The sequence below is a fragment of the Danio aesculapii genome, chromosome 16 (genome assembly GCF_903798145.1).
Source record: "Danio aesculapii chromosome 16, fDanAes4.1, whole genome shotgun sequence".
In the NCBI taxonomy this organism is placed as follows: domain Eukaryota; kingdom Metazoa; phylum Chordata; class Actinopteri; order Cypriniformes; family Danionidae; genus Danio; species Danio aesculapii.
In genome coordinates, this window is record NC_079450.1 from 23,803,541 (window position 1) to 23,828,680 (window position 25,140).

Here is a 25,140-nt window from a genome sequence, read left to right on the forward strand (position 1 = left end):
CAAAGTGCATTGCTTAAGGGTAGTTTAAAATGATAGACTGTTCAGCCACACAAATATATATTTAGTCCATTAATAACTGACCACAATATAATATAATGTCTAACTCGTGTTGTCAACATTCTAATATTGGTAACCCTGCATAAAAAAGGAAATACACTTCAAGTGTACCGCACGCACACCACATTGAAATTATTTGGTCAAATCAAAAGCATGAACGTGACGTGATGTATTTAACGGAGCAGTTTCCATGTGTGATGCGCCGTGACGTCACTAGGCTCCAGCACAGCAACAAAGGAGGATGCGGAGCTGCGTGCGGGAACTAAATCCCGTTAATATGCTTTTCTTGTGCTTTAGGAGACCGACATAACACACAACCATGTAACAGCTGTCCATATTTCTATGGATAAATGAAGTGGCGCAGGATTCGCTGGAGGACGCGGGGGGAGAGAGAGAATGTACTGGGTCGCTGGCTTCGCCTCCTCCCGGTCCTTCGTGGTTGATCTCGGCCGGAATCAGAGCCCGTCCTTCGGGTTGTGTGGCTCTGATGAGCGTCACTTATTTTATGGCTACATAGTCGCCGTCCCTGTGCAGGATTTCGGCGGGATCATGTCGGGATTGGTGTCGGATTCCTGGTGGAGGAAGACGCTTTACATCACGGGAGGAGCTCTGCTGGCCGCGGCTGCGTATCTGCTGCACGAGCTTCTCTCCATCAGGTCAGTGCTGCTGTGGCCTTCTGCTGGCATCTCTGTTAATATATTGAATAACACCCACTGTATCTGTTTGTAAAACACAGCAGAAATGCCTTATGTCATTTGAACCTGCCTAAGAGAGAATGTAAATATTGCTGCGCTCCTCGGTGCCAGTTTCAGATCCACTCTCCGTGTTTTCCATGAGCTCGCGTACGCTGGACTGCATCAAGTCACGTTTTCTAAATGACATGCACATGCAGTGTTTGTCAGCACTGGAGTTGACATGAAAACGCCCAGTCATCAGTACTCAGCTGGAATCACCATTGTTTACATTCGTTCATTAATAAACTCATGATAAATCACGCTTCATATTAGGCAGCACGACACGTGATCATCAATGTTTACTCTGGGATCGCGATGTCCTTGAGTTGTTTTGCACGAGCGACCTTTCTTGGCTCATCTGCAGGCTATTACCTAATAAATTCAAGGGGGACTGCAGTGTTGTTGAAAGTTGCAACTCATATTTAATGTGACAATAGACGTTGTCCTCATTCAACGCTTCACTGAATGATTTCAGAATTTTCAGCACCACATGCAGTGGACAGCGGCATTTGAGTCCTGCCCTGTATACACTGATGCGTTAGTCTATACCGCTCATTTTGTTATGGAATGCAAATGAGTGTTTGGTAATGGCGTAAAAGGACGAATATGTGAAGTGCATTGGGCTTAAGCAGACATTGTAGTCACCTTCCTCTACCTTCACAATTGTTGTTTTAATGAGATGCGAGCTGATATTATTTTGTCACTCACTATTCCTGGACAAAATAAACAAAATTACGCGTGAGTAATTGATTTTATACAACAATTCAACAAACTAAAAGTTGGTATTGCACGAGTTACATTTTGAACAAAATATTTCCTATTTCTTTCCTACTTCAGGAACGTGAATGGGAAAGTTGCAGCAGAACATTTGTGGGCCTCAAAGCAACACTGCAATGTTTCGCATTAAAGAAATGCAATTAACCAATCACACACGTTTCTGTTTAGCTTAGCCACCGCAGTAGCCAATCAGAGGCATCAGGTTAGTAACCATTGATACACTGGTGTTTTGAGTGCGTGTCCATGATGATTTTTCCACCATAAATCACAAATAACTGAAGCTATGATTTGCTTGAGCTAGCTAGACTAGATTTGTCATTATAGTCAGTAAATGAAGGCCTGGCCTACCTTCCTTATTTTTGTGCTCATTCCCATATTGCAGTTATGTTCAGTTTGTCATTAAGTCTTGTAGGCCTATACTTTTGAAGGTATAGTGAAATGGTAATTGTTAAAAGAAATAGCCTGTTGTGATTTGTTTATTTGATTCTCAGTTTAACAACAACATGCAACATTACTGTATCATAGTTAGCTGAATTTTCCCTTTTTCAGATAAAGCTTCTAATTTACTTAAAGATTGAATGATTGTTGTCGTAATGGTGACAATGGTGAATCACCTGTTTGTAATCAGTTTAATTATGTCTTGTATTATACCCCTGAGTTTGGTTAAGCTGTGGTTACACTGCACTTTTCTCCCCATAGACTTGCATTCATACGCACACGAATGCATCAGACCTGAAATGCAAGCTCGTGCAACAGGTTTCGCAGTTTGCTGTGTTGCAAAGTTCAAGCTTGGTGAACTCTGACCTGCGAAATTGCATCACTTAATTGCGTGACACCAATCAAGAATCAAAACATGTGCATAAATTTAAAATATGGACCAATCGCTCGCCTTTTTAAAACGTCTAATCATCTTGTTTATTCCCGCCCCTTTTCGCAGCGCCGTACAACAGAATTTTGCACGCACAAACTCTAGTGTCGACTGCAGCATTAGTTCATTGTCTGGTATTGTATTGTCACCATTCGTTGTCATGCCTGTGGTTCCATGTTTCTGTCTCTTGATGTAAGTGTTTTTGAAAATAAATATACGTGTTTTTATAATCCTCATTATCATATAGTCAGTTCCACGTAGAAATCCTAATCAGAGCATACTTACTCTTAAATCACATAATCAATGTTAATTCTTTTTTTAAATTATTATATGAAAAAAAATGTGTCTATTTTTGCAAGGTATATATTTTGCAGAGTAAGGGTCGTCTACTAAACAAAATTGTTAGGAAATCTCTTGAGTGTAAAATCATGTTTGCTTTGAATAATAACAGCTTAATCTGGCAGGATTTGTCTGTGCTGTAATCTTTCTATAGGCTACATGGAGGGATTTCAGCAAAATGTGAATGTACATTTCCCTGATTCAGAAGCACATTTTACACAAAACTGAAAACACATATTTTTAAAGTATAAAGGATGTGTATTTTGAAGGTTGTTGTTTGTAAAATTGTGTGATGTAAGAATAAGACGATGTTGTGTTGTTTTGAAAGCTTAGACTTGGCCTTGTATTCGCTGCTTGTAAAATAAGACCTGTCTGTTTTCTCCCACACACATCCTGTTTCCTCATAATGATAGTCTAAGGACTTTTCCACTGCACTCCACAAGTTTTTTTTTTTGGCTCAATAGCTGCTATTAAGGCTAAATTGTGTTCCTGCTAAACTATTTTCTCTCTGTAATTCACCTGGTAAAGCACTGAAACTTTGCAATTCCAGGGTGATAGATTTTTCCAGGAAACATGAAGGCAGATGATATTCATTCCATAAATATTTTGGTCAATTTGTATAAAAGCATGAAAAATAAATACTGTACATGTGACAACGCAACATTTGGTTCCAGATGTAATATTTAAAGGCAAGGTGATAAGCTAAGAAAAACTGATATTTATTAATATACTATTACTTTCCCAATTGACTGATTCCATAAAAGATTTCAAACATTTTTCTAATAAGAGTTTTCTAAAATGTTGTGTTTAAATATGTAAATTGTATGATTTAATGAAATATGAGTATATATTGTAGTACAATTCTAGCACAAAAATCTGAACATTGACAGAGGTCATGTTTAAAAATCTTCATTTATTTGACCTATTTAGATTCAAAGTTTTTTTTAATGAAATGATATTTGGAATCTCTTCATCATATTTCTAAATAAATATTGCCAACAGTCAAAAACTTTACCACAGTCGAAAACTGTCTTTAGTACAATTTAATGTCAATAATTGAGCAAATTATGTTTGAAAATATCCCTCTGTAAAATCTTTCAGAATATAAATATGAATAAAACTAAAGTTTGCAGTAGGTATATGCTGCTAAAGTGGAGAATTATGGTTCAAAATGAACTTTCTTTGAGAATATGGCCTTTAAGTATATGTATTGTAAATGGAATTTAGACACAAATTGATAAAGTGTTATTAAATAAACACTTCCAAGTCTATCATTAAAAGTCTGTACCTTTCATTAGAAGTTAAAAAGCCCAAGTAGATTGTTTGATTTGTCTTTATCTCATTTTTTCTAGAAAAGATCAACAGTTGGATTCTAAAGATGCCATCATCCTTCACCAGTTCTCCAGGCCAAAAAATGGGGTCCCAAGCCTGTCACCTTTCTGCCTGAAAATGGAGACCTATCTGCGCATGGTGGATCTGCCCTATCAAGTATGCATAAAGCAGCTGTTTGAATTTCAGACTGTGTTCGCTTTGATCAGTGGTAACATGCAGTTACTGGAAGTCACACCATCTGTGGTTATAATATTAATGAAATGCATAAAAGCCCTTTTTATGTTTTTATTCTATTTACATCCAGATGCTCCACAATAAAGAATAATATTTTAAATAATATGTATAGTATACACTACCTGACTAAAGTCTTGTCATTGATCCGAGTTATAAGAGCAACAAATAATAACTTGACTTCTAGTTTATCACTTGGTAAAGTGGCAGAAGGTAGATTTTTCAGATGTGTTGAACTGCATCCCAATCATCACAAATACTGCAGAAGACCTACTGGAACTCACATGGACCCAAGATTCTCACAGAAATCAGTCAAGTTTGTTGTAGGGAAAATCATGATTTGGGGTTACATTCAGTGTGTGAGAGATCTGCAGAGTGGATGGAAACATCAACAGCCTGAGACATATCAAGACATTTGTGCTGCCCATTACATTACAAACCACAGGAGAGGGCAAATTCTTCAGCAGGATAGCGCTCCTTCTCATACTTCAGCCTCCACATCAAAGTTTCTGAAAGCAAATAACGTTAAGGTGCTCCAGGATTGGCCAGCCCAGTGACCAGACATGAACATTATTGAGCATGTCTGGGGTAAGATGAAGGAGGAGGCATTGAAGATGAATCCAAAGAATCTTGATGAACTCTGGGAGTCCTGCAGGAACGCTCTCTTTGCCATTCCAGATGACTTTATTAATAAGTTATTTGAGTTATTGCAGAGATGTATAGATGCAGTCTTCTAAGCTCATGAGAGTCATACACAATATTAATTCTCTTTCCACTGCACCGTGACTTTATATTCTATACTGTACATTATTTCTGTTAAGTGACAAGACTTTTGTCTAAGCCAAGTAAAACTTTACTGTCCTAATTAAATAATTAAAAAATCAAGGCATGATCATATTTTATTTTGGTAAAATAAGCATAATCTAGAGGCATTTGCCTTTCATAAAAGCCACTTCTGATACCAAATGATTAAGTAGAAGTCAAGTTATTATTTGTAGTTCCTAAAACTTGGATAGGAGACAAGACTTTTGTCAGGTGATGTATATACTGTACACAGTTGAGGGCAAAATTATTAGCCAATGATATTTTCTCTTCTGGAGAAAAACTTATTTGTTTTATTTTGGCTGAATAAAAGCAGTTTAAAAAACACTTGATGGTCAATATTGTTATCCCCCTTATGCAATACTTTTAAACAGTGTTATACAATGAATTTCCCAATCAACCTAATTAACCTTGTTAACACTTTAAATGTCACTTTAAGCTGAATGGTAGTATCTTGAAAAATATCTGATAAACAATGATGTATCATCATCATGACAAGGATAAAAGAAATCAGTTATTAGAAATTAATAAATAAATTATTATATGTTAAAAATGTGTTGAAAAAGTCTTCTCTCCATTAAACAGAACTTGGGGAAAAATATATTAAAGAATGACAATTTATTAGGAGGGATAATGATTTTGACTTTCAGTAATTGATATATTGTACCCTTTTTGAAGAAACAAAAATATATAGAGATACATTTATGTAGACTGTAGATTTAAGCTTTCTATAGTTTCACCCTAATAGTTTTTTTTTTTCTTCATTGCAGTGCTACTTTGATGGAAGTCTCTCCGCTCAGGGTAAGATGCCCTGGATTGAGTATAACTATGAGCAGGTGTGTGGGACCGAGTTCATCATTGAGTTTCTGGAGGAGAAGCTGGGCATGAGTCTGAATAAGAGTCTGAGCGCTCAGGAGCAGGCAGTAGCGCAGGCCATCACTACCATGGTGGAGGAGCATTTATACTGGTGAGTCATGAGCTGACAATCACACTGACTCACTTCTGCTGCTCACATATACAATATCTGCCTTCTGTTCTGCAATTTTATTATTATTTGATTGGAGAATTTCATTTTTGAAAGCTTTATGGATACACAAAAATAATTTTCCGAATGTTTATTTAGGTTTTTTTAAAGTTTTTTTTTTGTGTTTATTTAAGATGGTGAATATGATTAAATTTATACAAATATTTACAGTTGAAGTCAGAATTATTAATTCTTTTTTAAACATTTCCCAAATGGTGTTTAACAGAGCAAGGAAATTTTCATAGTATGTCTGATAATATTTTTCTTCTGGAGAAAGTCTTATTTGTTTTATTTTGGCTAGAAGAAAAGCAGTTTTACATTTAAAAAAAATCATTTTATGGTCAAAATTATTAGTCCATTTACGCTCGATTTTCTTTCGATTGTCTAAAGAACAAACCATCGTTATATAATAAGTTGCCTAATAACTCTAATCTGCCTAGTTAACCTAATTAACCTAGTTAAACCTTTAAATGTCACTAAGCTGTATAGAAATGTCTTGAAAAATATCTAGTCAAATATTATTTACTGTCATCATGGAAAAGATAAAAGAAATGAGTTATTAAAACTATTATCTTTAGAAATACGTTGAAAAAATCTGCTCTCCGTTAACCAGAAATTGGGGGAAAAATAAATGGGGACTAATAATTCAGAGAGGCTAATAATTCTGACTTCAACTGTATCATTTAATAACAAAAAAGTAATTATGAAATATTTAAATTGAAGACAAAATTATTATTACTTAAATTTTGATTATTTTTGAATATTTCCCAAGTGCTGTTTAACAGAGTAAAAAACTTTTTTACTATATTTCCTATTTTAATTTTCTTGCGGATAAAGCTTTATTTCTTTTAGTTAAGCTGGATTTTTTATTATTATTTAAATTCTATTTTTAAACTGCTATGGTCAATATTATTTGCTCCCTTAAGAATTTTTTTTCTTTAGTTGATTACAGAACAAACCACTGTTATCCAGTGGCTTGCCTACTTATCCACTGTTTGAGAAAGGAATATATATATATATATATATATATATATATATATATATATATATATATATATATATATATATATATATATATATATATATATATATATATATATATATATATATATATATATATATGTATGTATATATGTATGTATGTGTCTCTTTTTCTTTTCATTAAACAATAGTATTTGTATTGCTTAAGGTCATATATATTAACCAAACTTCTTCTGGAGTGTACTAATGAAGCATTTTTGCAGAAGTAGATGAAGCTGATAGAAATGCAAAGGCCTGATTGTGTAAAATTAACTTAAGCGAAACTTCCTGTGAGCAGAGATGGGTTAAAAATTAACACAGAATATTTGCAGTTGAGAAGTCTTTGCTTTTGATGTTGTGCTGAGAATTAGTAGAAAAAGAGGATGTATGTATGGGTGTGGCCAATGGAGGACAGGGGAATGAGTGACAAGTGACAAATTCCACTAAACTCCACCTGTTGATATCAGCTGCGGAAAAACCTTGAATCAGAAAATGAAAGGATGAAAGGATAACAGAATTCTGTGAATCGAATTATTCATTTGGATTCAATAAATTACTAATATTTTTGACATTGAAAAAACCTCCTCCTGGCCTTTTTTATTGAACACGCATGGAATTGATTAAATATTCTAACACCACCCAGTTAAGCCTTTAAATTGTACTTAAGCCTAAATACTAGTATCTTACAAAGTAGCTAGTAAAAAATTATGCACTGTCATCATGGCAAAGACAAATGAAATTAGCCATTAGAAAGTAGTTATTAAAACTATTATGTTTATTAATTCTTTGGTTGAAAAAATTATTTTGTTTTCAACTGTACATCGTTTTTGTTTTTTGTTTTTTGTTTTTTCAGCTAAAAAGCAATGATTAATTTATTAACTGAAATTTAGAATTTAGATCAATTATGGTGCTGAGTATATTTCACTTTATATATATTTTAAAACAATTTTAACTCCAAAATATGCCTTATGTCTTTTATTCAGTAGCCATTTTAGATTTGTCTGCTATTAAAAATCAAATTTTGTTGAGTCTTTGTAATGTTCCATTTCTAATGATTGGAGTATTATTACATATAATTGAAACAAAAGACTTCAATTTTTCTTAAATAATAGACGGACAGCACATTTCTTTCTGGGTAATAAAACGCAGTGACGTTTATGAGTCTGTCATAGTAAACCATTAAAATAAAATATGCATGATAAGCCAGGAGTTTCCTGCTGACAAGATTTGCTGTGCAGGAAGCAGATATTTAAATTAATGACTCGTGCTGAAAGATAATCCTACACACTGGGTATCATAATCTAAGCATCATTTCTTGGGACAAGAAAAAGAAGGAGATCAAGGTGAGGGAACAGCAATGATACAGCTATTCCCTTTCCTTTGGCATTACGATCATCCTTTCAATTACCTATTATAATGATGTTTCCTCATTTCATGTGCATCATTTCAAAGTGGATAGAGGCATTTGACACTGTTCTATATATAGCCTTCCACTATTGATTAAATAATTCATGGCTTTGAATATCTGTGTTGTGTACAGTATGTCAGCTGAAGAGTTTGCTGAGCAGGGCAGTTATTGAGCTGTATATAAAAGCAATGGATGTCAAATGAGGATACAGACAGCAAATCTGAATTATAACACTGGGGGATTTTGATCAGGAAATAAATCTCCTCATACACTCCTTATACCAATTAATTACAATTGTAATAAAATAATTATTATAAGTGTTTTGCATACATTCTGTATAATGAATCTTAGGTATTATGTCTAATGTCTGCTGAAAATGGCAAGTTTGTCAATGCACGTGTTTGAATGAAGCCATTATTTGATAAGACTTTAGAATAATGGTCCATTAGTTAATGTTAGTTGATGCATATGTTACCGGCAATGTACGAAACCACGATCTTGTATAGAATGCCTAGGAAAAGTTTATCAGTTTTTTGTAAAGATTTTGCAAACTTTTCCTAGGCATTGTGTAGAATGCCAAGTATCATTTAGGCAAAGTGTCCGAACAGCACAACAAAGGCTTTATTGATCAGTGCATATTTTAAAGTGGAACGAATACAAAATTAAGCATATGATATTCCTACTAGAAAAAAACAATAACAGCAGATCTGAGATTGAAGTATTTGTTACAACATTGTCTGTGATGTGGTGGTGCAACATCGTACTGGCAATACACTGTTTTACAATAACGTTCAACACTCATGTGCTTCGATCGCCATCATCAAACAGCAACAATCCAAGTGTCCAAGATCAGTGGTGGGAAAGATGGCTGGGGGTAGGCAAGTTACATACTTTGCCACATGGCAACTTGGCAGTCTATAGGGGGATTACCAAATTACGTCACACATGACGTCACATGTGTTCAATCACGCATACGGTTGCAAAAAAAGGCTAGTTGCAATAGCAAACATGTCGTGTTGTGCAGTATAGGTTCCCAAATTCCAAATAGAAAACTTACATTTTACCGTATACCACACTGCTTTTAATGGCAACCGCAGATGTCTTTGGCTAACAGCCATCAGAAGGGCTGAATGGAGTGAGGACCTAATTAAAAATGCTCAACTCTGCAGTTCTCATTTTATATCAGTTTTATTACTCGTTTTAGTTTGCAGAAATGTACATAAATAAAATGTAAAAATGTACGTTCACATACCCTGCCATACAGATGCAGTTCACTGTCAGAATGCAGTTGTTTTGCTTGTTGATGATTACAGGCCTTGTACAGCTCTGTCTTATTTCCTTGTCTTTGGCTAGGCAGAACCTCGGTTTTTAGCTCTACAAAGTTTTGAATCTGGTTATAATGGAACATTGTTTCTTGCACATGACCTCACAGAACAAAAATGTAGGCATCCAAAGACTTGTAGGCGTTTAACTTCTTTCTTGGAAAATCACTTGGAGTCTCAATGAGATATTTCGGGCTGGATGCTTGGCCATTTCGTCTTATCTAATATCCATTGGGAGGGTGCTATTGCAAATGGACCTGTCAGACGAACGCTGCTCACTTTAACGGTAATTTTGCTAAATAACTGTGCTAATCACTGGGCAACAAGCTGTTATAATACGCTGAAAGCATTATGTAAACAATATATATAATATGTAATCAATGTATCTTATCTCTAATACAACAACAAACTGTACCGCATTTAGTATCATTCCCTCACTGTAAATGCTGTAAGTGTTTTTCTGCAACCTTACTGTGCGCGCATCCTGAATGTTTACAAACTGGTAATTTGTCTATAGAATGCCTAGGCAATGTATAAAGTAGCAATCATTTCATGTTTTAACCTCATTCACACTACAAGCGACTCGCAGTGGCAAAGCGACAAGCGACCGTTCATTTCATTGAAGAGTGAGCAACTTTTAGCGACCTCCATCTACGCGAGTGACAGCGACCGTTGGCGACCAGGTCGAGCAAAAAGTTGAGAATCCTTTAACTTTATGCAAATGGAGAGCGACTTTCTTAAGCGACATCCAATAGGAGCACGAGTAGAGCTCACATGATGCTCTCTCAGCTCGCTCAGAGACCGGATGTATTAGTGCTGTTTATATCTACACACCCCTGCGTTTGTAGCAGGTCACCACCCAGAGCAACAGACAGCTACAAAGTCACTGCTAGTCTGAATGAGGCTTTTGACGTTTGATTATAGGCATTTTATACGTTTTCTAAACATTTCACACTTTGCTAGTAACACACATTCTAACATTAATTAAGTATAAATAGTCTTGTAAAGCATTTGGTAATATAGTTCAACATTTACTGATGCATTATTTATATCCACTGTTGACCTTGTTAACATGAAGTAACGTAAACTAACATTATTTAACCTAAATAACATAAACTAATGTTAACAGAAATGAATAAATATTGTAATTAATGTATTATTAATTATTTGTAAATGTAAGTAAATACAGTAACTAACATTAACTAATGGACCATTATTTTAAAGTACACCCCACAGCTTTGAATCAAATTAAAAGCAAGACATTGTATTTATTTATTAATAAAGCAATTTTTAAAAGGAGGTTCACAGTATTTTCTGGAGTAATGAAGAGAGTTTCTTAAAATCCCCTTGGTTTCCTTTAGCTGAAATATATAAAAACAAAAAATAGTTGTTATGACAAATTAGCTCAAGGGGATATTGATATTAATATTGAATCATAATTAGTACTAATTAATTATTATATTAAGATCAGCTGTGCGCTTCCACTTGACCTCTCTGGGTGAAGTTTTATTCTTTTAAAAATCCTTACTTTCAAGTTTATGAGAAATAACCATCTTACAATGCAATAATACTCAGAGCATGTAGCAAAAATCGGCATGATTAGGGACGCCCAGTTTGAACAAATAATGATCAAGTGTGATACAAGGCTTTATTAACTACATTGAACATTTGAACTAATCTAACACACACACCTACACACATTTAGTTGATATAGGAAGAAACAGTAAAGAGTAAAAAATAAAAAAGCAGTATTTGATATTCAACAGATCTGCAACCTGAACGAAACATCGGCTTCATAATTCAAACATATAAAAATGTATAGACCATTTTGAGGAATGTAAACAAAAGCAATGGTCCCAATGTATTTCCTGTTTTACATTTTTATTTCTATAACTTTTGAGAATCCAAAAAAAGTCACATAATAATAAATAAGGTATGATAGCTGTTTTAACATTACGTTATGATTGAATTGCCTCTTGATAACAAGCAGGAAATGTTCATGGGCCAATGACATGACCACATTGAAATGGTCTATAGATGATACTTAATGTATCTGGTAAAGAGGCTAACCATTTTAAAGAGAGTTGTTTGTTGAGGCTTTTGTTGATCTTTGATGGCTAGTTGAGTAGAGAGAACCCGTTTTCGAGTCAATTTTAGGTACGTTGAAGAAAGGAAAAGCAAGAACGAAACCTGACACAAGCTTAAGGTGGAGAAAACCTTAGCTTCTAGCTTTTACATGGATGATGATGTCACACCCTTAGTAGTTGAGATAACCAATGAGAAATTAAAATTTCCAAGTGAAAGTTGAATGACTCTTTGTCTTCGGCTTGGTGTTTTGCATATGCATTGGGATTGCATGTTGATGAAGAAACTATTGAAGTTTCTCACAATGCTAATATATTGCACTGGTATCAACAAATAATGTAAATCATCATTCAGTAAATGAAATTAGCAGCACAAAGATACCAAGCATTGCCTATGTGCTATCTTGTTTAACTGTTGTTGTGTTAAAACATCAATTCCAGGAGTTATACTACATCAACAATTAATACACAAGCACAATCAATAAACCATTGATTACACATAGAAAGAATACATAATTGTATTAATCATATTTGATTATATAAAATGGTGTAGTTTTAATGGTATGTACAGTTGAAGTCAGAATTATTAGCCCCCTGAATTGTTAGAGCCCCCCCTGTTTATTTTTTCCCCCAATTTCTGTTTAACGGAGGTAAGATTTCTTCAACACATTTATAAACATAATAGTTTTAATAACTCATTTCTAATAACTGATTTATTTTATGTTTGCCATGATGAAAGTAAATAATATTTGACTAGAAATTTTTCAACTTGGTTAATTAGGTTAACTAGGCAAGTTACTTTATAATGATGGTTTGTTATGTAAACAAACAATTAATTTAAAAAAAATAGCTTAAAGGGCCTAATAATTTTGACATAAAATGGTTCATAAAAACAATGAAACTGCTTTTATTTTAGCCAAAATAAAACAAATAAGACTTTCTCCAGAAGAAATAATATTATCAGACATACTGTGAAACTTTCCTTCCTTTAAACATTATTTAGGAAATATTTCAAAAAGAAAAAACTTTAAAGGGGGCTAATAATTCTGACTTCAACTGTATAGGAGCAGGAACAGTTGTCTGTACAAAACAAATTAACCCATTCTGTTTTGGGTTGTAAATACCCAGATGCTAAGGTGTTGAGTTTCACTCTGACCATCAGTTTGCTGGAAAGGGGAGGGTATTTGTGCATTATTTGTGAAATAAATCAAATAAGTTTGCCTCTGACCCTCCATATTTGTTACATAAATTTTACTTCATTCAGTGTTTCAGATTTTTGTGTTCTGTCACTGTCAGTGGGTGGGGAAATGAGCGAGGACTCAATTGCAGGATAAAAATGAGGGCTTATTTATAATAAAAATCAAACAAAAAGGCAACAGAAACAACCCTGAGGGGGAAAAACATAACCAAAACACTAAAACAAACTTGACTGGGCTGGCAGGGAAGAGCAGGGCTTGACACAACAGGACAAGGTTGTAATCGACGACGAACTGGCACAGGACAGCAGACATAAGGAGAATATAAGCTGAAAAAAACAGGTGAACATAATAAACTAATAATGGGTTAACAAGGAGGGTGGGACTAGGCAACAGACGAGAGAGCACATGACACAAATAAACAACACAAGCCATGTGCTCACATAAAATAAGACTAGAACATGCAGCCAATGAGAGAACTCATTAACCGAGTGTTCACATGAACATGACACTAAAGCATGCAGCCAAAATGTAAACACCAGACCACATGCTTTAACAACACCAACAAAAACAGAACACAAGGCACGAGTACACGATGAATAAAAACTCACCGTGCACTCCCATGCAATGTGCATGCTTCATCCCACGGCCCGAGCACAACCAGGATGGCGCTCACACAATGACAAGGACAGATAATTATGAGAAATATGAGTGCTTGACCTGAGAAAATAACATAGAAGACATAACAGCACTAGTGTCTGGACCACCAAAACAAGAATTAACAGGACTGAAGTGGCAGAATCCTGACTTGTTCAGATTGAATTGTATGTAAATCAGTCCATATTTTATTCAATTATTCCCAATTTTTCATATTTAAACAACATTTTATAGTTCAAATGTTATATGTTTAATACAAAAACCTTTTTCTTGTAGGTCTTCAAAAAATCAGCTTAGGAAAGTATGCTGATCCTTATCAGTTAATTTTTTAACCGATTCACCTAGTGTTTGTTGCCTTAAACCTGATGAATGGCTGATTGTAAATTCTGCAGTGTGGTTTCAAAGCCATGAACCCAAAGAGTGCTCGAAGCCATTTTGGATGAATGGTTTTTATTAATACATTGCCTGGTGTGCAAAGAAGTTAATTAGGAGAGGCTTTAATTAATTTGATTCAGATAATCACAGAGCAGAGAATTAATTCAAAGTTTAATCTCAAAGGCCAAACTGAGTTTGTTTTCTGTGCGATACTAAAGCTGCACTCCGTTATCATAAATAAGCTTTTATTATTATCAGTTTATTTGTGTGCATTTTAAATATATACGCTAATGCTTGCAAAAATATTACAGCACAGAACATTTCTGATATATTTTATTATGAGCTACTCTAAAACTATTTTTACAGTTACATTGCATGTTATTAAGAAATTACTATATCCTTTAGGTAATAAAATAAAAGACTACAACCCCAGTGACAGCTTTTGTACCTTTATTTTTAGAGTATTATAATGTTTTTTCCCCCAACAGAGTATGATTTTATATATATACTTTTAAATATAATATTTAAATATTTAACCTCATTCATTAAATATTTATATTTAATATTTTAAATATTAATTATTATTATTATTATTATTATTATTATTATTATTATTATTATTATTATTATTATTATTATTATTATTATTATGGTAACACTTTATTTTAAGTAACAATTTACACCACTTACTATTTGTTTTTATCTGGCTATTAAGATATTCAGTGTTTATTAGCACTTTTTTAAGTATGATCTTATTTTACATCCCACACAATACCTAAACCCAAACCCAAACCCAACTACTTTACTTTTAATAAGCAGCTAAGTGGTTAGTATTAGGTAATTGTAATAGCTGAATTTGTAGTTTTAGGTAATGGTTTGGTAAATAGTGGAATTGTACATTAAAGTGAAGTGTGACCATTATTAGTAACATTTTTCAATTATTATTACACTATACTTATTATTACATTGCTGATTTCAAAAATATGACTTTTCCCTCTCACAGTGCAAAGATCACTTCATACATGAAAAATAAAACACCTCTGTACTTCAGAAAAAGAATCATCCCCACTTCTGATTCCCTCATGTCTGTCTTGTGCTAACAGGAGCATAGCGTACTGTCAGTGGGTGGATAATGTGCAGGAGACTCAGAGGATGCTGGATCTCCCCGGACCCCTCAGTGACCTGCTGAAGTGGATCCTGTGTCAGCTGACAGGTGGGATGGTAAAGAGAGAGATGTACTGCCACGGCATCGGCAGCTTCACTAAAGACGAGGTTTATTCCCTCATGGAGAAGGACATGCGCACGCTGGCCACGCTGCTGGGTGAGCAGGACACAAACAGACCTTAAATCTTCCACCTTTATGTGATGAGATACAATTACAATTTGTAATGGCATCTGTTATGAACTTGTTTATCTGGTAACTGAAGTCTTATGTGCAAAACTATGTGGGCAAACATTACTTACTCGTGTCTGCATGATCCTTTAGAAATCTATTTGAAATAAATGCTGCTCTTTTGAACTTAATCTTTATCAAAGAATCCTGACTAATTACACAATCACAGTTTCTACAATCATGTTAAGCAGCACAAATGTTTTCTACATTGATAATAAGTAATATTTCTTAAATACCAAATCTGCGTATTAAAAGGGTTTCTGAAGCATTATGCAGACATGAGTAATTAAGGTTTGACAAACACAGTAATTTATTACACATTAAAATCAATTCAAATAATTTTTTTGTATAATAATAATTCATTCATTCATTCCATTTTTCTTTAGCTAAGTCCCTTATTTATCAGGGGTCTCCACAGTGGAATGAACCGCCAACTATTCCACCATATTTTTTTACACAGCGCATGCCCTTCCAGCCGCAACCCATTACTGGGAAAATAAAAATAATAAAATTTCCTAATAGGACTTTGTTTTTGATCAAAAAAATTCAGCTTTGACATTGATAAAAAAATCTTACCAACCCTAAACGAATTGGAATGTAAGTAATTAAGACATAATGTCATTTTGTTCCTAAAATATACATTGTGGTGCAGGAACTATTTTACACAATTTTCACCACATGGCATTGTAGAGCCATTGTGGAGAAACAATTTCTCATAATTCAATTTGTATAGAAATCTGATGTATAGCCATATATAAACAATGTAAAATAATAGTATTTTTGAACAAATATGTACAGATTTTAATCTCAATGATTAAAAATTATATGTATCTACAGTCAAGTATATACAGTTTTATTCAACCAGCAAGTTTTTTTTTTTAACTGGTAATGACACGGGCTTAATAAGACAATGTACAAGAGGCATCATTGTGGAAAAAACAAAAGATTTCTAAGTAAAATTAAGAAGAATTTGACTGGGGTACGAATGATTTCGGGCTTGGCTGTTTAAGTAAAATATAGAAATATTATACAGGTGGATTCAACCACAACTTTGAAAACCGAGAACTCTGCAAAGAAGAAAAGAAGAGCTAAGCCTTTTCTGCCGTCGATTTAAGGAAGCTCTGAAGTTTTGAAAAACTTTAAGGACTCTGCACATTGATGAATTACCCAAGGTTCCATCATGTTTTAAAATATTTTCAAAGTTGTGGTATTCTGTTTGAATCACCCTGTATATTTAAATGTCATTTTTGCAATATATTTTAAATATATGTTACATCTTTGGTATATATTGTATATATGTAAAATTCAAGCATGAACATATCATGTTTGTCATTTGCATATGTTGCTATTTGTCCTCCATTATTGCTGGGTGTTGATATGACTTTTCTGGATTGTCAGGTGACAAGAAGTACATCATGGGCCCCAAGCTGTCCAGTGTGGATGCCACAGTGTTTGGACACCTTGCACAAGCCATGTGGACTCTGCCTGGCACACGACCCGAGCAGCTCATTAAAGGTGAACATTAGAAATTCTATTAGAATTTGTAACAGAGACACAACACACTGCTGCACTTGCACAAATTGCTGTTGTTTAAATTAGTTGAAATGTTTATACTTGTACTTATGTCTGCTACTTAAAAGTATAATTCACACAAAAGTTACATTTCTATTATTATCAAACATGCATGACTTTCTTTTTTGCATGCAACACAAAAGCTGATCTTAGACAGTATTCACATTGCTTTATGCTATTCGATGCATTGCACATTTTTTTAAACATTAGAAGCAATGTAAAATGCTACAAGCAAATATAAATATACTGAGACGGATTTTATTACACTGGAAGTCTACTAAACCTCCTCCCACTGTCTCATGGTTGGAAGATTTGATGTCTTTTCTATATATTGAAAGAATTAAGTTTACGTTAGGAGGTTCAACTGAATTATTTCATAAAAACTAGAATCCTCTAATTAATTTTGTCAAGAATACAGCACATCTCTTCACTGATATATATATATATTTTTTAACAAAAAACTCTGCCCTTTTTATTAGTGTGTGTTATTTAGATTGTATGTATATTTATTTAGTTGCTTTGACAATTAATATAGATGCTAATGTTGTTGTGTGTGTTTTTTTTTTTTTTTTTGTTTTATTCTCCTCCTTGTTAAAAAAAAGAAAAAAGAAATGTGTAAATTATTGATATTGTGGTATTTTTTTGCCTTCCCTCTCTTTTTATATTATAAAAAGTTTTGGACCTGATCATATGAGTTTATAATGTTTTTAATAAAGTGCAGAAGTTGATTGAATTTGGTTTGATACTTTGGGGTTGTTTTTGAGCTTGAAAGCTCTTTAAAATATTAAACAATTAAAAAACAATGTGCTCAAAAAAGCTAATGAAATAAGTTTAACAACTGAGTAAGGTATTGAAATTATTTAATAATTAATATTTTTTTGAATAAACAGCTCTCCAGAATGTCTGTATGTGCTATTACTCAGTTTTTTCACTAAATGCCATTCTAGGCCTTTATTCATGATTTTTTTTTCTTTCTTTTTTTTTGCAGTTTAATATGTAGGTTAATCCTGCAATTCAGAGCTGTATATGTAGTAAACTATTTATTTATTTATTTTTTTACTTTAAAAAAAATCTCATTTTTTATAATTATTTATTTAGGGGTTTTCACCTTTATTGGGATAGGACAGTGGAGATTTTACAGACAGGAAAGTGTGGGGAGCAGAGATAGGGGAAGGATTGGCAAAGGACCTTGAGCCGGGAATCGAACTCAGGTCGCCGTGAGCACCTTGGTGCTATATGTCGACACACTACCACTAGGCTATTGGTGCCGACAAAAGATCTGATTTTTAATTGTTTAAAACTAATTGATACTTTACTCTAACAAACCCATAACCCTAAACATAAACCTTGGAAATTATTTTGAATGTATTATCACCTATTATTTGTATCTAAAATCATGTTTCATATATTTCCAATTTCATTTGGTGCTTGGCGAGTATTATCCCATCAAATAATTTTGTATTTAATAGACATGCAAACATACACCTCATGGCTAAAAATAGACTAAATTTGGGCTGTCAGTGAAAATCTTATATACTTTCAACAATAGAATTAGAATTAGAACTTTATCGTCATTGTAGTATCGTACAACGAAATTTTTGGTAGCTCATAGATACTAACAGCAATAGGATATATAGAACAAATAAACAAAAGTATCATCAATAAACCAAAGACTGAACACAAGATCTTACTGTATTAATTAAATAGTAGCACAGTAATAATACAGTAAAGTGTCTTGTTAGCATTAGCAACCATATGGGGAATAGGGGCAACAGCTGAGTTGTTCTTGCCTTCAGTTCCAATAGTCCAAAAATAGACTAGTCATTAAATAGACAGATTAGATAGACGTCACATGTTTAGTCATTCATTCCTGTCTAACTGATGAGAAGTCAATTGACTATTGTCCATTAGATTTTCATTGACAGCCCAAATATAGCATTGTTTTAGCACAGATGTCTATCAGATGTCTATTAGACATATTTTAGACACATAAAAGTGCTTGTAGGGAATAAACACATAGAATGTTAAACCATCTTTGCAGTTTAGAGATATGTTGCTGTATTCTTTATGAAATTACATCATTTTCTTCAGCTTATGATTTGTTTCAAAGCAGACAAAAAAGCATTAACGTCCACATCTGTCTGCGTGCAGGAGAACTGATCAACCTGGCCATGTACTGTGAGCGCATACGGAGGAAGTTCTGGCCCGAATGGTTTGTGGATTTAGAGGACTTCTGCTACGACAGTGACAACGACACCAGCAGCGGGACGCCCCCCTGCCCGCTGGACCTGGGTCTCTTTTCCAGGACAGACACATTGGAGGAGAGCGATCTAAGCCTCCCGTCACACAGTAACTCAGAGCTCTCCGGACACTCGCTCTCAGACTCGGACATTGAAGTTGATGGCTCGGACGGGGAGCAGAAGGTCAAGGGTTAAATCAAGGGTTTCATCTTGGATGCATAGTTGCTGATATGGACATTTCTTGCTTGGATGAATCACTCTTTGATGGACCTCAAGTGAACACAAAACGCGACGTGACATCAGTCATGGATTCAATATTATCACAACGCACACTTTAGTTCTCTTTGTGAGGCGTGTGTAGAAGGTCGTCCGTTCTTGAACAGTCTCCTTGGTATAAACATTATGCTTCCATTCTTGTTAATGATCCAATATGAAAATGCGGTCATCCTTTTTGTTGCTGTTTTTAAAACACATATATGGATTGTCTTTCACCTTCAGAACACGATATTTTTAGCATATCATGAGAGATTTCTGTCCCTTCACTTAAACTCTAGTGCTTTATAATATTCATAAAGTCAAGTGACAAATCTTTGTTATTATTATCAACTAAATAAGATTATAAAAATAAGAATAAGACGAGCATCAAACATACATAAGATAAGCAGCAGACATACATCACTCATTTAAAAGCTTTGAAATATGAATTTGTTTCAATTTAATAATACATTTATTGTTAATAAAATGATCGATGTATTATAAAAATGTAGAATACATTCATATATTTAATTTGTATGATATGTAATGAAAACTGTTAACATAGCTTGATTTTCCTCTCTGCATGATGATGTTGCAGGGTTTGGTTTTTCAAATGAACACTTTTTAAGTGTTTAGATATCCTTATACTTCATCAGATATCCTGTGCTCACTATGTAGGGAGCTTATCAATCAGAATCTCCAGCCTGATCTCATGAGGACACATAACTATTTCATGTATTGTCTGAAAAGTGGCTAATTTGTACAAATTTATATGATTCCATTCGTATGAAAACATGATTTTTAAAAGGAGGGGTTCCCTGAAACCCACCCTTAATCCTAACTATTATTCGCAGATTGTATTAAAATGTACAAATGAGATAATTTATACAAATTGGTCACTTAATCAAAAAGTTACTAGATTGCGCTGGATGGTTTCCATTTATTATAGCTTCAAATTTGATCACTGAAGCTCAATCATGCTTGATTGATGTGCAAGAACCAATGAGTTTTTTTCTTCTATGTGACATCAGCACAAGGGCGTAGAATTAGCATAGACGAATGGGACGTGTCCCTACCAATATCCAACAATTCCTGAAATGTCCCTACCAATAATTTAATTGACTTCAAAATAGAGAAATGCTCCTTCAACTCTTAACCTACACGTGTACCAAGTCAAGTACACTATAAGTTCACCACAATATTATTAACCAAGGCTGTGCAAATAATCAAAATTCAGTTTTGATTTTAGCCTCCATGATTATGAAAAGCAATGATCGGGATAAAACAGTTAAATTGTGTCACACACCTCTCTAAATTTCTCTACACTCATACCTCCTCAAAGTCCGACTGCTGTAAAGTCTTTAGAAGACTTGGAATAAATCACTTGACTCCTATAGATTTATTTTTTTAATCTCTCTTTGAATATTTTGAGGGGTCAGAGTTTTGGATGAGGACAATTTCAATAGAAGGACAGAAATCTCTTAAAAATATAAAAAATATCTTAATTTGTGTCTCGAAGATGAATGAAAGTCATGAGTTTGGAACAACACAAGGGGAAGTAAATAATGACCGATTGTTCATTTCGGGTTGAACTAACCTACAAATGAACATTTCATTCAGGAAAACAAGCATTTTACACTTTCCTGAGACCTCTCACTAGTTTTGTCAGACCAGTCAAGGCGTTTCTATACATCTGTTTTCTCCCAAACACTGATGAAATATGTTTCTGAACAGAATCATGTAGCGAAACACTAGCTTGCATGATTCTAGGATGTTTAGTTGTTTTTTTAGTGACAAACTGGTTTCCTTTGTGCTAACTGAAACTAAATATCTGTAAATTCCTGTTCATAACTAATAATCCTTGCTCCCATAAAAGCTAAAATAGGATTGATGAAGATGGATGAAGGGAATTATGAAGCATTTAATCCCGGTTCTATCCGCTTAAACTAGAAAAACGAGAATCACAAACTAATACAATCCTAGTCACTCCAGTGTGTGTCATCAGTGTCAGCTGACTCTAGATCAGTCTGAATGGTGCTTAATGCCCGTGTGCCTGACTGCAATTATTAATATGTGTCTCTTCATCCTCAAGTCTCTCTTTTCTGTTCGGTTTTTGTGATTCAGACCTGCTTGCATGTCACCACCAGAGGGCACTGTGAGCTTTCATATGATGAGTGGAGCCTAAGCGGACACTCGCATCGCATTGCTTCAAGCTTCTGCCTTAAAAAAACAACAACGTTTTTTTAAATATTAATGATAACAACAGTGAACCTCTAGTGAACACTTAAGCGGTCAACTTTGGTGAGTTATTTATTATTTTTCTTTATCCGTGCGTCTTATTTGTGTATCTAAGTGAAGTGGATACATGGGAAGAGTTTCCTTACGAAAATTAACAATTGAGGTAAAGTTGGTTTTAAATTCGCACATTCATTCAGTGACAACTTGTGGCATGCTGTTGCATATTGTTTACAATGGAACTTATAATATTAGGTCTGAAATCACATGTAAATATGACTACATTAAGGTTAGCACTATTTATTTGACTGTGAACAATGTGTATTTTGATAGTCGTTGGCTGCTCATATGACTTCACCATTTAGCAATCGCAAAGAATACTTTTTACAATACAATTACACTTTGAGGTAGAGTTGGATTTATATTTACACATTCAGACTTTCTCCATAATAATATAATTTCAGAAAAGTATTCTGTAGAATGTAAATTGTGAAACCATATTAGCAGACGATGCTATCAAAGTACACCATCGTTCACACCCTACTGAAAAAAACAGCTTAAACCAGCTTAGGCTGGTTGGCTGGTTTTAGCTGGTTGACCAGCCTGGTTTTAGAGGGGTTTTGGCCACTTTCAGGCTGGTATCCAGCCTTTTCCAGCCTGGTCTTAGCTGGTCAGGCTGGAATGACCAGCTAAAACCAGCTTGACCAACTTGCCAGGCTGGAAGCCCAGCCAAAACCAGCTATGTCCAGCTTAAACCAGGCTGGTCAAGCTGGTTTTAGCTGGATTTAGCTGGTCATTTTCCAGCCTGACCAGCTAAGACCAGGCTGAAAATGGCTGGAAACCAGCCTGAAAGTGGCCAAAACCCCTCTAAAACCAGACTGGTCAACCAGCTAAAACCAGCCAACCAGCCAAGGCTGGTTTAAGCTGGATTTTTCAGCAGGGAAATAAATAGTGCTAACGTTGATATAATCATATTTACATGTTATTTCAGACCGAATATTCAAACTACCATGGTAAACAAACAATATAGGAGGCGTGTCACACATTGTCACTGAACGAATGTGCGAATATAATACCAATTTTGCCTTAATAAATTAACCATTCGTCACTACACACAAACACACACTCCAGAATATTTTTATTTTAAACATTGTTAGACTATAGTGACCACAAGTTAGTTTTGATACACTAACCATAGTTTAACCATGGATACACTAACCATAGTTTAACCATGGTACAGTATGTGTATTAAAACTGTGGTAATACAGAAATTGTAATCAATATGCCAAAAAAACAACATACATTTTCTAAAGGATTGCCTTAGTTAAGGGAAATTTGTTGCAAACAATCACTGCATGATGAGGATACACGCTTTCTGTTGAATTTACTTGAAACCCAAGCCTGTATACTGAAACAGTTGTATCTAAATCCCTGTAATGATAGAAAGTTTAATACAGAATTCTTAGGTTTAGTTTGTATTTTGTTATTTTGCACATTTTAGATTATTGAAAGGCGATGTAAAGATTACATTAGAGGACTTAAAAGGAGGGTCCATGCAATCAGATGTGTTATATGTGTGGGTGTGGGTGTGTGATAGCCAGTAGTGTACATCATTTACATGCATGTGTGTTTGTGTGTGCGTCTACACTATATATGTGAGCTGGTGTAAATCACACCAGTGGAAATCTTCTATAAAAATATTTATTCCCTGTATAGAACCAAGATTAAAGTTAAATATATGTATTATTTTGATAATATTACTTAATTTGCAGCCTATTCTTTTGAATATAAAATAATTAGAAATGCCAATGTTTTGATGCATACCTAAAATTCGTCTTTTTGATCTATGATAACAGCAAGGACTGACATATAAAAAACATGCATCAGGCTATTTTAATTCTACCCAGTAATGTATGTTGGTATATAATGTGATATGTAAGTCTATATTATGTGATATAGACTTTTAGTGTCTCTGTGTTGAGAGCATAGCTGGATTATGTTCTCATGAGATGTCAGTTTTGCTGTAGATCTGATAGTAGATCTTGAAGCCATATTGCAGAGATAATTTCCTGTCTGTGGAAGCAAAATGATGCTTATGAATCCATATAAATATATAAGATTCTACCTAATCTGAATCAGCTAAATACTGTGTATAACTGAGACCCCTCCATGAGTGCTTCGTTATCCTGAACTGAGTGGTTGTTTGACAATGATTGCTCTAAAACATCGATTAAAACAGCTGTGACGATTTCAAAGTGTGAATTAGGTGTGTATTTTTTATTCATTCATTTTCTTTTTGGCTTAGTCCCTTTATTAATCAGGTCGCCACAGCGGAATGAACCGCCAACTTATCCAGCATATTTTTTTACAGCGGATGTCCTTCCAGCTGCAACCCATCACTGGGAAACACCCATACGGTGTGTAATTGTCCCTTCCTAAAATCAATTTGTACAATAATGCATAGGCATACACTCAAAAGTAATATTTGTGTTGCTAGTTGCAAACTATTCACTTAAAATGAGCTGAAATGCCACAATTCTTGAGATTTTTTGGGGACGACTTAATTGTTTCAAGTTCAGTCCAATTTAATTTGTTACGTTAACATTGGACACTTTGAGTTGTGGGGTACCCTGCGTTTTGTACAGTGTAGATATGTTTGGTGGTGTTTAAAATTTATAGAAGCTAGTTTTTTGTTGCTTTTTTGTATTAAGTACTACGTTTCTGGTTCTCAAATTTGAGTCAAATGAGTCAAATTTAACCTTCACCATTTTTCTGACTTCGTTTGTTTGTTTGAAGGCTGTGCAATATATTGTTTTAGCAATGTTATCGCAATGTGCACATCTGCAATAGTCACATCGCTGGATCTGCGATAATCATTTTCAAGGTATCCTGCGGTTTGGAAAAGTCAAGGTTTTAAAACCGCCAACATTTTCTGCTATACTGTTCCTACGATATATGCAAGTTGGTTTTTTTTTTTACAATTTGTTTTTAGTTTTTTAGGACAACAGAATCTCCAGTAGAAAAGAACACGTATTCAAACACGCCTTTTCAAGTTGATAGAAATCTGTGTTTTTGAAACTAATAAGACGGCAAAAGTCAATGATTCATTTGAATTATTAAGTCTGACATGTTTACTGCTCCAAAATATTTAAAAAGTTTCTGAAAATAAATTATATTGTGTTCAAAGGGAAAAAAGTTT

The 25,140-nt window shown here is 34.2% G+C and overlaps 1 protein-coding gene across 1 annotated transcript; it reads left to right on the forward strand.

Moving 5' to 3' along the window:
* Window positions 1–289: 289 nt before the first annotated feature.
* faxcb (failed axon connections homolog, metaxin like GST domain containing b) lies at window positions 290–22,154 on the forward strand. The gene is made up of 6 exons (XM_056476245.1): window positions 290–713; window positions 4,128–4,263; window positions 5,931–6,127; window positions 15,350–15,567; window positions 17,038–17,154; window positions 19,363–22,154. The coding sequence occupies exons 1-6, from the start codon at window positions 454–456 to the stop codon at window positions 19,644–19,646; spliced, it is 1,212 nt and encodes a 403-aa protein (XP_056332220.1). The 5' UTR covers window positions 290–453; the 3' UTR covers window positions 19,647–22,154.
* The last annotated feature ends 2,986 nt before the right edge of the window (window positions 22,155–25,140 follow it).